Source organism: Sinocyclocheilus grahami, unplaced genomic scaffold (assembly GCF_001515645.1).
Source record: "Sinocyclocheilus grahami isolate Dianchi unplaced genomic scaffold, SAMN03320097.WGS_v1.1 scaffold150.1, whole genome shotgun sequence".
In the NCBI taxonomy this organism is placed as follows: Eukaryota; Metazoa; Chordata; class Actinopteri; order Cypriniformes; family Cyprinidae; genus Sinocyclocheilus; species Sinocyclocheilus grahami.
The window spans coordinates 2,510,216-2,526,565 of NW_015505329.1; the positions used below are offsets into that span (position 1 = coordinate 2,510,216).

A 16,350-nucleotide genomic window follows, 5' to 3' on the forward strand; every position below is an offset into this window, starting at 1 on the left:
TAAATATATAAATATATATATATATATATATATATATATATATATATATATATATATATATATATATATATATATATATATATATATAGTCGCCTTGGAATTATAAGGTCAAAACTGGATGAAGGTAAGATCAGATCTTTGAGTGGAGCACTGACTGCTGTCAGACTGCTTGTGCATAAGGCCTTTCTGCTGAAAGGCCTAAAATCATTATTCCAATTAATGGCAAAAGAAATGTTTGGAAATGTAAACTGATATTTCTTACTGACACACTACAGCAAAAGAGAAATAACTGACTTAAAACCATTTTTGTTGGTGAAAATATTAATGGTATAAGACTTTTGCATTGTACTGTATATTTTTATATATGCAGGTACTTTAATATAACTCTCTCATCTCTTCAGCACAGAACAACAGGCTTTAAACCCGATCTTTACATCAGCAGTTGCTTGCAATAATTACTAGACTCATCAAATTAGTGCAGAGAAGGAGGCATGTCATAAAATGAAGACTGATCAGACCTCCAACCAATCAAATGCACAATTTGCTGCTTACACCAGTATTTATGAGGCAGATGAAAATGATTTAATCCTATAGTTAACTTGACAATTCAAAAGGTTTTTAAAGTTATTCAGTGTTTAGTTATCCAGTGTCTCAAAACATGTGCAATCCTATAAATAACTGCCTTTAGGTTGACTTTGGTCAAGAAACCAGTAGTAGACATGACCTAAAAATAAACACTTCAACTAGGAGAGAGAAGAGTAGGACTGATGCTAAGTGTCTGTTCAAAACCTTGAGGTTTGCTAGTGAACTATAATCCAGACAGAGATGTTTTTGCACCGTACAACTCACCACCTTGATGCTACGGTTGCCAAGATGTCACTATGTGGTTGCAAATGTGTTCTGAATTATATTTAGCAGGTTGTCATGTGGTTGCTAGGTGGTCTCTATGGTGTTCTGGGTAGTTGCTACACTCTAAAAAAGATGAATCATTGTTTTTGAATAACTCAGTTGAGAATGATTCAGTGGCTCGCTAATAATAGTCACTTTACAAATTACAGTCACTTGTCGTCACCTGCTGGTTTAATTATGCAACTTACAGAAACATTCACTATAATAAAAACACTGAAGGCCAAAACTGTTTGTCTCGAACGAGAAAATATGGAAGCGAAGTTCTGGTAGGCCAAACAGCGCAACTGCGAGCGTGACACACCACCAGTTCCCTGCATCAAATGATTGAATCAGCGTTTTTTAACGAATCGGCTGAAAATGATTTAATAGCTCATTACAATAAACAAAAGACTGTCACATGTCGCCATCTAGCTATTAAAGAAACCACATAACCTGCAGACACTAAACATCGCCACAAAAAGCTGACAGTTCATGATAACCACGTCTGCCAACTCCAAAAAGGAACAACATTTTGACATAAAAGTAGCAGGGCCACAATTTTGAACTATATCCAAAATGTGCATAGACATTAGGGCAGGTTGAAAATTCTTTAAAAATCCTCTATTTGTGTTACACAGACAAAATAACAGCATAAACATTTGGAACCATATTTGAGAATTAGTAAATTATGACAGAATTAGTGCGCTACTTCTTTAATAAACATGTGGCAGTGCCATCAGAGAAGCACCTGTTTGCAAATTTCATGTTCTGCATGCAGAATCTAATTTGACTTGATTTACATAAACAAACTGGTCAGGCTTACATGATTAATCAAATGAAGAAGGCCTACTTTATAAATAAATTCAATACATAAAAAGTTGTCCATGACACAAAAAATGTGGCATGCATGTTTACAGGAAGATGGAAATTAGATAATTCATAGTCAAGATAATAGGGTATTAAACAGACGCAGGGATTTATTAAACCTCTCTGAAAAGCTCTAGATTAAGCATTGCCTTGTTCACTGCTCACACTGACACAAACTGTTCTGCTGAAAGGCCTAAAATACTGGACTTTATTTTGTCTCAGCAGGTCTCTGGGGAACCCATTATTTTTCCCCTTCTTTGCCACCATGGCTGGAAGCTGAAAGTGGAGATTGTTACATCATCTTGTGCTGGTAGGGATGGGCACAGCATTCCTTCTGGTCTCTCAGAGACGAAATGGAAAATCCTAGCTAAGCTCAAATGGTGCTCCAGCATGTTTCCACAGTGCACTTTTAATTATGATGTAGACATAAGTCAGCATCTACATCTGTCAGGTCATGTAAACCTCCAGCACTTTGAGAATGTGCTCAAAGGTCATCTTTTATATGCAAGGGTTTAGTGTTTTGACACGTTTCCTGGCAGCTGTTTTGTTTGGTGTATGAATGTTTTGTTGCCGAGATGTTCCAGGCCTTTGCTGAAATTAGATCCAAGTCTGCTTTGTGTTCTCAGAGCTGATATTTGTTGCTCCAGTATGTTTAATCAGATCAGATGCATTGGCAGGGATTGTGATCATTTGATTTACCCCATTTTTGTTGATGTGAAGCTGGCAGAGGACAATAATTCAGACATTAAGGGGAATCATGTTATATTTAGAGCATAATGGATTAGAATGGATTGCAAAGCATAATGCGAATTAGCTCTCATGTACGCAACAGATACACAATCTTCTTTTCGATCCTAACAGTATTATTTTCCTTGTTTAAATGTGAAAATCTTAAACTCACATTAACAATCCATTTTACATTAGTCAATCTGACTTATGTCAGAGAGAAAAAAGGATATTCAGTGAGAACATTTTTTTGGGAGGGGCTTTTGAAAATGAATGGATCATAAAGTCCAGTGGCTGGAGTGGAGGAATTAAAAAATGAAGAGGGCTTTGTGACGTCAGCAAAAAGGAAAGTCGTTTGAGAGGTGGAAGAAATAATTCTCTTATAATCATAGTTTTTGATTAAAGCAACTGTAAAAGCCCCCTACAGTTAAGTGAGTGGAATTCACTGTCATAAATATAGCACTACCGAATTTGTTGCTGCCATAAAGCAGTCCGCCCTTTTTGCAGATTTTTGTACCAGCTAACCAAACTTCGTAACCTCGGTTCCCTGAGATAAGGGAACAAGTGTTGTGTTGACACGCTTATGGGGAAACTCCTGTTTACTCTGATACTGAAGCCACATTTGTGACCAATGGCACTACAACTTGCCAAAAAGGGAGGAGCTGACCTCCATATAAGTCGGCTCCTAGCACCATTTCGTCAGAATCTTTCAACTGAAGCGACAGTCACTGATTTGCGTGCAGCCTTATAGCATGGCAGCCTACGCAACACTCATTACCATATCTCAGGGAACCGAGGTTACGTTAGTAACTGGAGCGTTCCCTTTCGAGCGGTCTCTCCCATTGCGTTGACACGCTTATGGGGAAAGCGTCCAATATCACCATGCTATAAGCAAGTGCAGAATGAAGCCGCTCTGCGAGCCCAGCCCTGTAAGCATGAGCCAATAATGACACCCAAGCCATTTAGGCTGAAGACTACATAACATAACCCTCTCCACTTACAAAGGGGTTTAGGTAGAATTAAGCGGACAAAATCCATGTCTACAGTCCAGGGATTTCCAAGTTATAAAACCTGGAGAAGGTAGACGGTGACGTCCAGCCAGCGGACGCACAAATATCACCGATAGAAATCCCGCAGGTCCAACCCCAGGAGGAGGCCATTCCTTTGGTGGAGTGGGCCTTCACACCAACAGGGCACTGCAAGCCCGCTGAGGCATAAGCCAAGGCAATAGCATCCACTATCCAGCGAGATAGTCTCTGCTTCGTAACCGGCAGCCCTTTAGAGCGGCCTCTGAAGCACACCAAGAGCTGCTCTGAATGTCTAAACAGGCCAGAGCGTTCGACATACACTCTAAAAGCCAGTACCAGGCAGAGTGAATTGGTACCCTGTTCACCATCCGGATTGGGTAACTCTAGAAGGGTGATGACTTGTGCTCTAAATGGAGTGGAGAGCACTTTCGGCACATAGCCATGTCTCGGTTTAAGGACTACTCTACATTCGTTAGGCCCAAACTCAAGATAGGAAGCACTGACTGACTAGCTTGACCGATGCTAAAGCCAAAAGGAGGGTGGTCATAAGCGCCAGGGGCTGCAAGTCGGCCGACTGGAGTGGCTCAAAGAGAGGGTCCATTGAGTCCTGAGGACTACAGATAAGTACCAAGTCGGCACGGTATGAGGGCGAGGTGGATTCAATCTCCGAGCTCCCCTCAGAAAGTTAATGACTAAGTTGTTTCTGCGGACTGACCGGCCAGCCACGAGAGAATGATTCGCCGTGATGGCTGCCACATACACTTTGAGAGTGGAAGGGGTGCGCCCCTTATCCAGCAGCTCTTGTAGAAAGGTTAGTACGTGGGACACTTGGAGCTACATTTTCCCTGGACAGCATGTCTGCCCCCTGGTTCAGTCTGCCCGGCACATGAACTGCTCTCAGTGAGAGGAGTTTGCCCTGTGCCCATAAAAGGAGGCGTCGAGCCAACCTGTGAAGGGAGCATTCACCTGAGACATTTTGTCCGAACGGACCAGGACATGGTGCCCCCTTAAGTCCAGCAGGAAGGTTTTTAAGGCTAGAATATCCGCCATTATGTTGAGGCAGTTGATGTGTAAGCGCTGCTCCAGATTTGACCAGGAGCTAGACGCCGGTCTGCCCTCATGCAGAGCTCCCCAACTCAAGTTGGAGGCATCTGTTGTGACCACTTTCCTTCTGCAGATCAGTCCCAAAGGGATGCCTGATTGAAACAGGCAAGAGTTTTTCCAAGGGTCCATGGCTCTGATGCAGCGGTGGGTTACCCTGAGATGAAAACATCCCAGGCACCAAGCGTGGGATGGGACATGGGCTTTGAGCCAGTACTGAAGGGTTTGCATGTTGAGCAGGCCCAGAGGAAACACAAAGGAAGCAGCCGACATGAGGCTGAGCATCCTCTGGAAAGTCTTGAGGGGACGTGAAGTCCCTAATTTGAATGATGCCGCTAACCGCTGAACAGTCAAGGAGCATTCCGGCATAATCCATGCCTGCATTCTGGCAGAATTGATAACTGTCCCCAGAAAGACCACTCGCTGGCTGGGAGACAATGAGCTAAATTGATTCTCAACCCAAGGCACTCCATTGTGGCTGAGCAGCAGCAACCTGTGAGCAATGAGTTCCCGTTCTGACCTGGCTAAAACCAGACAGCTGTCGAGGTAGTTCAAAATGCGGATTCCCACCTGTCTCAGAGGGGAAAGAGCCGTGTCTACAGTATGCACTTTGTCCACACAGGCCACACCCTCAAATGAGAATCTCAAAAACGGTCTGTGATGGGGGGCTATCTGGATGTGAAATTAAGCATCATAGATCCACACAGGGGCTGGCAACAGACATTTGTGGTAATGAGGAGAAGAGAAATGCTCTTTTGAGTATGTGCCGCAGATCGCCTTCTTTAATGAATGGAGAAGGGTGAGACTCATGCTCTCACAGTGAGTGCATGCCATATCCGTGAGCCCAGCCTCTGCGTGGGCGTTGCCCAGACAGGCGATGCACTCACTGTACCCATCTGCATCGTGCAGGGATTCCCTGCACAAGCCACACTTGTGGCGCGACATCTGCAGCAATGTTACTGGAAATTTGCTCAGAAATTTGCTCTTAGATGTGCCAGATGGCCACAGGGGAAGGCTTCTAAATTCTTCCGCTGCCGGGGGCTCCTTCTATGGTGGCAAGAAGCAGGCTGAGCTGAGCTTCTTCCTTCTTCCTTCGGCTTCTTGCTTGCAGAGTCAGCGAGGAGATGATTTTCATCTCTGAAGGAGAACATTTGACAAAATGGTGCTAAGAGCTGACTTATATAGAGGTTTGAGGATTGAAATGCCATTGATTCGTGCAGCTACACGAACGTGAACAAATCAGGCTTCAGTATCAGGGAAACAGGAGTTTCCCCATAAGTGTGTGAATGCAATAGGAGAAACCGTTCAAAAGAGAAAAAGCCTTTCGCCTTATTAGAAGTCATTGCATCATCAGATTTGTTTTAAAACTGGTATTTCAAGGTAGAAACTTGCATACATTTTCTTTAACGGTTTCGAATAATTTTTTAAGATTTAATGATAGACTAATATTGATGCATCATGCATGCACAATAAGGCCTACAAAATACTTTAACATATTAAATAGGAATATTTTTTTATTTAATATAGAGAAGGTGCATCTATGTTATATTTTTTTTTCATGGCAAACCTAATTTTGTATTGCAGGTTAAATCCACACTGTCATGATGAAGACTTTGGCACTAGTTTTCTTGACATGTGAGTATTTTTGACTGGTACATAAAACATTTCTTGTTGTCATGTCTCTTACTCACCTTTAGTGAACTGTAAAGGCATTGTAGGTGCATTAAGTTTATGGACCACAAATAACTATAAATAATTACCCCTTTCAAAAACTCATGTGAACGCACACTAATATACTATACTATGTTGCTAATATACTATATTACTTTTGTAGTTTTGTCCCTTGTGTTGGCAGAAGGTCAGCAGACAAGTAAGAGATTTTACATTTCAATTATTTCTGTTCTTCTTTCTTTTTCTGTTTTCATCCTTGTGATAAAATATTATTACACAATGTTACATGCATTTTTTAATGCTTTTTTTCTGGTTTGGATTTTGCAGCAGAGGAAGACCCCTTCTCTTTTGGTTAGTTGCACACATCTTTTAGTTTGAGTCTCCCATCCACAATCCATCATAATACTCAAGGAGTTCTCAATATCATCTTTCAAATTTTCTTTGATTGTTATTCATTCTGCCTCACACTAGATTATCACAGACTTCGGGTCGGAGGTCTGATCTTGGCAGCAGTTCTGTGTTTGATTGGCATCACTATTCTCCTAAGTGAGTGTGTGCTTTTCAGTTTTACAAATAACAGATTTTAACTTTATCAATGCTCAGACAAGCTGAGTAACACATATCTAGGTTATATCAAGATCAGCAGTCTTCCCCATGATTGTGTAGCCTAGTGAACCAAGAGAGACCAGTTTGAAGGCTCATGAAACCTTTGCAGGTGTTTTGAGTTGATTAGCTGATTGGCATGTCACCATATTCTATTTTGTTGAGATAGTGAATTGGTGGGTTTTTTGTTAAATGTGAGCCAAAATCATCACAATGATTTACACAATGAATCACCAAAGACTTAAACTACTTCAGTCTGTGTGCATTGAATTTATTTAATACACGATTTTCACAATTTGAGTTGAATTACTGAAATAAATTATTTTCCACAACATTCTAATCTATTGAGATGCACCTGTATATATATATACATTTATTTTATATCTTGTACTAAAATGAATGTACTAAATCATGTTACATAGTTCCACCAATAGAGTGTCATTAAATCATTCAACCAATTTCACGGAATCATTAAGAAACTAATCACCACTACTGTGTCTTCATCGGTTCTGTTTTGGATTTGTTTAGAACTACTTAACAATTGTTATTTATTGTAACTGTCAATATAGGCCTATTGTGTCTAAAATGTAAGTTACTCAATATAGACACACTGAATCATTCAACAAATTCCACCAAATCATCAAGAAACAAACATCACTTGTTTGTTGCAGTGATTCTGTTTTGGCTTTGCATAGGACTTTTGTAACTATTTGTATTCATTTTAACTGGCAATATTGTGTTTAAAATGTAAGTTACACAGTATTAACTTCTTGTTTATCGAATTGACTAATTAGTAATGGAGGCTTGGGTGCATATTTTGAACCATCAACAGCAGACACTGAATCCTTAAAAAGCACACATTGGATTTTCCTCATTTATTTACATAGTCTGTTAATCTGACAATATTCAGACGCGCTGAAATATACAATAACTTTTGCTTGTGTGCTCAGATTCATGTTTTTATTTTTTACATCTTGAGGTTAAATGTGACCTTGACATATTTTTGAAAAACATCCTGTGTTCTGTCATTATTCCAGGTGGCCACTGCAGATGCAAATTCAATCAGGACAAGAGGTATAAAGAGAATACATTTTTAAGTTTTACATTATTTTGTTTTACGTTTATGTGCATCAAAGAATAGAAACTGTGTAGCTCTAACAGCACAGCTCTCTTTTGACAGGAGGAGGACAGGAAGTAACGCTCAAGCGATGCTCAACGACACAGGTATGACAGCCATCATCTACCTGTGCTGTTTACAACCAATAAACTAGTAAAATGAAGCCAGTGCTGGTATAAGTCAGCACTCTCCCCTCAAGTTCCCTTATAAAACACTATAAACCTGTGTGGCCTGATGGCCATGTGAAATCCATCTGATAATTATTGCTGAGCCAGTGCCCCTGTGATGCAGTGGGATACAGTGGGTCTGTGCTCAGTGGTGAGCCCGTACATGGTTTCCAGGATGAGTCATACATTCTCCCTTGAGTGTATTTACATTCCATGATCCCTGAGGGTGGGGTTGGGGAAACAGGATACAAAGATGTGCTATGTAAATATTTACATAAAATATTTTATTATATATTCAGTATCTCGTTGTCTATAGTATAGAATAAAAGAATTAGATCTGAGTTAAAAACTTCTGCTAATTAAAGTTAAAATTATTTAAAGGGGTGTCAAATTGTCCTTGATCTTTTGAGATTAAAGAGTTCATTGTACAATGGACACATGCAGACCTCAAAACAAAATGTTTTATTTTTTCCTAATTAAGCTGCAAAAAATATATTTTGTAGTTCTGCAACTTTCTGATTTCAGACAGATGACTAGACATGAAAAACTAAATTAGGAATTTGGACATTGCAACACAGAAATATAATTAATAAAAATATAACATTATAAACGGATATCAAGGGTAAAAATAAAAGAAAGTAAATAAACTAAGTGCTATAATTATTTTTTTATTCACCTATAAAGATAATTTAAAATCACTAAAATTGAAAAAATATGATATGAAAAAATAAAATCATTTTATTTACAAATACATATACATTTAAATGTAATAATAATAATAATAATAATAATAATAATACAAAAGTAAAAAAAAAAGATAAAATAAAGGTGATAATTAATATAATATTTTATATTTATATTCTTTTTAAAAAATAATGTATGAAAATTATAAAATATGACCCCGATTGATAAACTATTGTATTTCATATCATGAACATGTACATTTTACTTTGAATAATTTCTGTTTTTCAGCAAGGGCCAGTGAATGCTAAAAACCTGCTGACTGACCTGAACCAGTCAGAAGAGATGGTCCGCCTTTATCCCATGTGCTGGTTTATCAGAGAAACCATTTCTCTTTAAGACGAGGAACCTGATACGAAGGTTTTCTGTGTTTTCACTACCTATCTGCTCTAGAGGAGGAAGGTGAAAATCCATATACCGTTTTTTTTTATGCCAGATGTGTCTTTTTAATATAATTTAATATAAATTGATTACCAAAAAATTTAATGTGAATTGTTTTTTTATCCTGTCAGTAATTGTATAAAATTATGTTGGATGTAGGCATGTAAGGGAAGACTTTCAATGGCAGTGTACTGAATCAGTCTCATAAAGAAACCTTTAACCAAATATTACTGTAAGCTGTAGTGAATCCATCCAATAATATTACACTGTTGCATTCTGTGTGAAGTAGTTTACTGTTCAAACTTGCTTTGGTGTTGAGTAACTAGATAAAAAAACAAACATGAAAAGATCACGCTATCATATTTACATTGCAATATTGTCATGTGCTTGATTTATTTTCATTTCCAGACTATTCATCACAGACATGCTAGTAGTATTAAGAGTTTATTTTTATCTGTTGTGTGAAAAAAAGTCAAATATACACTAAAATAAACTAAAAGACACAAAAAACACCTGTATCAATGTTTTCTGTTCTCTGTCTCCAGCTGACTGACAGCCTGATGTTTAGACGAGCACAAGATTTGTGTGGATTTTGCATGATTAAGGCAAGCATCAGACAAGAATTTAGCTATATCATTTGACCTGTTATTTCTCACATCCTTTTCATGCATGTGAAATGTTTTTAAGAAGCTATTCAGCTGAAGCTAGATAAAACAGTGAAAACTAAATGTGACTGGGAGAATAATGGTGGTGTAAACAAAATTTACTCAATAGCGCCCTCTACTCACTGATATTTTTTAGGCATTACACAGGAACTATAATCGGAATACAAGTGCCAATCCGGATTGCAATGTGAAATACAGTTATGTTCATACACATTTTGATTTCGACAACATTATTCTACATTTATAATTCAAAAATCAAACAAATGTTCTGAGCAAGATTGTTTGGTATGTGCTGTAATGCAGTTTTAAATTAGTAACATATAGTTTTTATTCATTTTTTGAATCAGTTTTAAATTTAATATTTTTCTTTTAGTTAGAGTTTTAGTAGGCTACATCAAAAGTTAAACTAAATTAAAATGACAAATGTTGCCTTGGCAACTAGCTGAAATAAGTTTTTTTTATATTTTATTTCAACTAATATATTGTAAGTGATATATTGTGAGTAATTTTAATGGTTTTTACGTTTTATTTCCATTTTAGTTTTAGTTAACTATAATAACTCTGGCTGTAAGAACAGAACCATAATTATTTGTTTCACACCATTGAAAGAAGATCATCTTGATGCTATTAATCATCATACATTTTTTCAATTTTTTTGCAAACTGTTTATAACATGGAAGAATAGAGGTGTTGCATGGTTGGAGTGTTAACAGTTAATAAAAAAACTGGGGGGAATATTTTTGACCACATCAGAGAAAATACTGGAAATTGCCTAAAATGTCTAGTTTTGTATAAATGTTGTTGCAGTTTGAATTATGTTTCCATATATTGTTGTGGAGAACCACAACTTTGGTGATCTATTTTTTCTGTGTGCATAACCTGAATGCAGTCGAGACGCATGCAAACTCTCACTGGCATGAGGTGGTTTGGGGTTAGGTGTTTCTCGCTATGATTTTAGAGATATGAAACCTCAGGGTTAGAGCTGGTTTACCACCTCATTGTCATAAACAAATCTGTTATCATCCCCCACTTTCTTCAAAGATGTCACAAAGCAAGTGGAGGATATTGTGGATTTTCCAAAGAAATACACTTGAAAAGATGATTCAGTTTTTAGAGGTTGGACTGTTGAATAACAGTGTCAGTGTGTCATTTCATCAAAAGCAAATCTTACTATAGCAAAACTGACTATAGGTATTACAATAATGTAATTAAAACTTCAGTATATAAGTCTGCAATAGCACACCATTCTCTACAGACTTGTAATTCATTATATTTTTCTACAGCTTTGTTTTTTTAATTATTATTATTTTACTGGCCTTTTCAGCGCCGCCTTTGCGCTTTCTATTATACATTTTTTAATCTATTACTTTGTGCTCGCATATCTCCAACAAAATATTTGTAGGCCTACTGTACCATAATGTCTGCATGCAGTTAAAAAGTTCTCAGAAATAATCACATTTATTTTGCTTAACCTATATTCTAAAAATAATTTTAATGTCATACAAAAAAAAAAGTCATCGGCCTGAGTAAATTGTACCATTATAAAATCATGACTGAACAAGTAGTGTAGTAATTTAGGAGGTGAAAATACTGTGAAATTACATACATACAAATGGCAAGAAATTTGAAAGCATAACAGCGTCTATGAAATGTCTATGCACTTACATTTTTTTTAAACTAAAATGGCTATTATTGCAACCATATAGCCTATGAATGAATGAAAATGCATATTTTTCAATTAAAGAAAACTTGTGGGCTGAATGTGGGCTGCTTCTGGTGCTTGGATGCAGTTAAAAAGTTCTCAGAAATAATCACATTTGTTTTGCTTAACCTTCTAAAAAGAATTTTAATGTCACACAAAAAAAAAGTCATCGGCCTGAGTAAATTGTACCATTATAAAATCATGACTGAACAAGTAGCGTAGTAATTTAGGAGGTGAAAATACTGTTAAATTACATACATACAAATGGCAAGAAATTTGAAAGCATAACAGCGTCTATGAAATGTCTATGCACTTACATTTTTTTTTAAACTAAAATGGCTATTATTGCAACCATATAGCCTATGAATGAATGAAAATGCATATTTTTCAATTAAAGAAAACTTGTGGGCTGAATGTGGGCTGCTTCTGGTGCTTGGATTTCTACTTCAATAAAATGAGGTCCAGGTTTAAGAATGCTCTAGAAGTAAAAAATTTTTTAAATGTATTTTCCCCTCTATTTAACAGCCTTAACTTACAATAGTGAAAGACGTCTCCCCTCAGGTAGATTCAATGTTTTCCTGCCTTGCTAAATTTTGGGCTCATGATCAATAAATTGCATTCGCCCAAACTGATTGGCAAGAAATTTGAAAGCATAACAACTGAACGTCTATGAAACGTCAATGCACTTAAATTTTTTTAACTAAAATGGCTATTATTGCAACCATATAGCCTATGAATGAATGAAAATGCATATTTTTCAATTAAAGAAAACTTGTGGGCTGAGTGTGGGCTGCTTCTGGTGCTTGGATTTCTACTTCAATAAAATGAGGTCCAAGTTTAAGAATGCTCTAGAAGTAAATTTTTTTAAAAATGTATTTTCCCCTCTATTTAACAGCCTTAACTTACAATAGTGAAAGACGTCTCCCCTCAGGTAGATTCAATGTTTTCCTGCCTTGCTAAATTTTGGGCTCATGATCAATAAATTGCATTCGCCCAAACTGATTTGCCAAAATCAAATCGCGGACGTACCGGTGTTGTGTAATATTGTTCCTCAAATCGCTAAGTGTTTAATGGATTATTTCGAAAAGCTAATGAAGTAGGCCTATCAATGTTTAGCATTGAAGCATTAACTGCAACAGTGTCAAAACAGCATAGTTTGTGTAATAATATGATAAAATGCATATTTTTCAATTAAAGAAAACTTGTGGGCTGAGTGTGGGCTGCTTCTGGTGCTTGGATTTCTACTTCAATAAAATGAGGTCCAAGTTTAAGAATGCTCTAGAAGTAAATTTTTTTAAAAATGTATTTTCCCCTCTATTTAACAGCCTTAACTTACAATAGTGAAAGACGTCTCCCCTCAGGTAGATTCAATGTTTTCCTGCCTTGCTAAATTTTGGGCTCATGATCAATAAATTGCATTCGCCCAAACTGATTTGCCAAAATCAAATCGCGGACGTACCGGTGTTGTGTAATATTGGAACTGAAAATATTAGTGCACGGTCCTCAAATCGCTAAGTGTTTAATGGATTATTTCGAAAAGCTAATGAAGTAGGCCTATCGATGTTTAGCATTGAAGCATTAACTGCAACAGTGCCAAAACAGCATAGTTTGTGTAATAATATGATAAATTGTCTAAGTTGTTTTTCCTGATTACAGCAAAACAAACAATAATCGAATAACTTATGCAAACCTGGGCTAATATAGTTTTTTTTTTTTATGTGTTTAAGCTTTTATGTATTTCAGTTGTGGGGCTTTAATTTATTTATTTATTTGAATAGATTAGCCTACCTATAGTTGTCATTGGTGACTAGTACTGCAGTGTGTATACAACAATGCCTGAAACAAACCTCTACAAATGTATCTGTGGCCTAATAAAATGGATATAAACTATAGCCGGGAGTGAGTATCCTGTGTCATTCTTTCTTTCTTTCATCTTCATCATCTTTTTTATTTTTAATAGCCAGTATTTCCCAGCCTCCACAGCCCTATCAGTATCTTTATCAACACCCAAATACAAATATTCCTTTTTTTCATATTATATTGGATATCATGGTAAATTATAAATAAAGTCACACAAGTAAATGCACATTTACTTCTATCTGTCACATATTTTCTTCTATTATTATTTTATTTTAAGTAAAAATAATAATAATAAAAGTTTCACATACACCTGTTTGGGAATCACAAATCTCCAAGTACTAATAGATTATAATATATTAAAGGTATATGTCCACCCAAAAATGAAAACTGAAAATTACTTGTCATCATTTACTCACCTGTTTGAAACCAGTGTGAACACTGACACATTTTTCAAAGTCTTCTACAGAAGAAAGAGTCATACAACCTTGAAACAACATGAGAGTGAGTTAATTTTTATTTTTGAATGAACTGTCCCTTTAAAATGGACCTACAAAAGCATGTCATGTTTTCCTTAATTGTATTTAGGTTACAGTCAAATACAGAGCATTGCTTAACAATTTAGAGAATCTGAGAAAGAACTACTAATAATAAATATTATAATAATTAATATCATATATAATCAAACATTGTGTCTGTTTTTGTCCATACGTTGCACTGAAAAACAACCTCTTTCATGTCATATGTTTAAAAATGGTGTGTGAAAACATCCAAAATATTATGATCCATATTGTTGTGTTCAGAAGTCAGAAAGAGCTTTATTACCAAGTATGTTTACACACACAAGGAATTTGACTTGGCGACAGAAGCATCCAGTGCAGAAGAAAGTGCAACATACATGATAATGCAGACATACAAAGGAAAAATCATGACTGAACAAGTAGCGTAGTAATTTAGGAGGTGAAAATACTGTTAAATTACATACATACAAATGGCAAGAAATTTGAAAGCATAACAGCGTCTATGAAATGTCTATGCACTTACATTTTTTTTTAAACTAAAATGGCTATTATTGCAACCATATAGCCTATGAATGAATGAAAATGCATATTTTTCAATTAAAGAAAACTTGTGGGCTGAGTGTGGGCTGCTTCTGGTGCTTGGATTTCTACTTCAATAAAATGAGGTCCAAGTTTAAGAATGCTCTAGAAGTAAATTTTTTTAAAAATGTATTTTCCCCTCTATTTAACAGCCTTAACTTACAATAGTGAAAGACGTCTCCCCTCAGGTAGATTCAATGTTTTCCTGCCTTGCTAAATTTTGGGCTCATGATCAATAAATTGCATTCGCCCAAACTGATTTGCCAAAATCAAATCGCGGACGTACCGGTGTTGTGTAATATTGTTCCTCAAATCGCTAAGTGTTTAATGGATTATTTCGAAAAGCTAATGAAGTAGGCCTATCGATGTTTAGCATTGAAGCATTAACTGCAACAGTGCCAAAACAGCATAGTTTGTGTAATAATATGATAAATTGTCTAAGTTGTTTTTCCTGATTACAGCAAAACAAACAATAATCGAATAACTTATGCAAACCTGGGCTAATATAGTTTTTTTTTTTTATGTGTTTAAGCTTTTATGTATTTCAGTTGTGGGGCTTTAATTTATTTATTTATTTGAATAGATTAGCCTACCTATAGTTGTCATTGGTGACTAGTACTGCAGTGTGTATACAACAATGCCTGAAACAAACCTCTACAAATGTATCTGTGGCCTAATAAAATGGATATAAACTATAGCCGGGAGTGAGTATCCTGTGTCATTCTTTCTTTCATCTTCATCATCTTTTTTATTTTTAATAGCCAGTATTTCCCAGCCTCCACAGCCCTATCAGTATCTTTATCAACACCCAAATACAAATATTCCTTTTTTTCATATTATATTGATATCATGTTATCATGTAAATTATAAATAAAGTCACACAAGTAAATGCACATTTACTTCTATCTGTCACATATTTTCTTATTTTATTTTTTTATTTTAAGTAAAAATAATAATAATAAAAGTTTCACATACACCTGTTTGGGAATCACAAATCTCCAAGTACTAATAGATTATAATATATTAAAGGTATATGTCCACCCAAAAATGAAAACTGAAAATTACTTGTCATCATTTACTCACCTGTTTGAAACCAGTGTGAACACTGACACATTTTTCAAAGTCTTCTACAGAAGAAAGAGTCATACAACCTTGAAACAACATGAGAGTGAGTTAATTTTTATTTTTGAATGAACTGTCCCTTTAAAATGGACCTACAAAAGCATGTCATGTTTTCCTTAATTGTATTTAGGTTACAGTCAAATACAGAGCATTGCTTAACAATTTAGAGAATCTGAGAAAGAACTACTAATAATAAATATTATAATAATTAATATCATATATAATCAAACATTGTGTCTGTTTTTGTCCATACGTTGCACTGAAAAACAACCTCTTTCATGTCATATGTTTAAAAATGGTGTGTGAAAACATCCAAAATATTATGATCCATATTGTTGTGTTCAGAAGTCAGAAAGAGCTTTATTACCAAGTATGTTTACACACACAAGGAATTTGACTTGGCGACAGAAGCATCCAGTGCAGAAGAAAGTGCAACATACATGATAATGCAGACATACAAAGGAATCATGTTTAAAATTTGAAAAATCTGTTTAACATTTCAAAATCTTATTCAAAAGTGTTTCACATTCTACAACAATGAAACCCAAATGTTATTGTCAGCCAAACTCTGTTCTCCTGTCTCCTCCTAAGATTAATATCTTCTGAGATTAATA

General features: G+C 36.0%; 1 protein-coding gene across 1 annotated transcript in view; it reads left to right on the forward strand.

Annotated features, from left to right (window-relative positions):
* fxyd3 (FXYD domain containing ion transport regulator 3) overlaps nucleotides 1-9,800 on the forward strand; it is a 14,391-nt gene extending 4,591 nt beyond the window's left edge. Inside the window, exons 2-8 of the mRNA XM_016281552.1 lie at nucleotides 6,195-6,245; nucleotides 6,445-6,480; nucleotides 6,609-6,632; nucleotides 6,753-6,827; nucleotides 7,922-7,958; nucleotides 8,065-8,108; nucleotides 9,141-9,800. Of these exons, the coding sequence (XP_016137038.1) occupies nucleotides 6,212-6,245; nucleotides 6,445-6,480; nucleotides 6,609-6,632; nucleotides 6,753-6,827; nucleotides 7,922-7,958; nucleotides 8,065-8,108; nucleotides 9,141-9,160 (270 nt within the window). The 5' untranslated portion in view covers nucleotides 6,195-6,211 and the 3' untranslated portion in view covers nucleotides 9,161-9,800. The remainder of the gene's footprint in view (nucleotides 1-6,194; nucleotides 6,246-6,444; nucleotides 6,481-6,608; nucleotides 6,633-6,752; nucleotides 6,828-7,921; nucleotides 7,959-8,064; nucleotides 8,109-9,140) is intronic.
* Nucleotides 9,801-16,350: the final 6,550 nt, after the last annotated feature.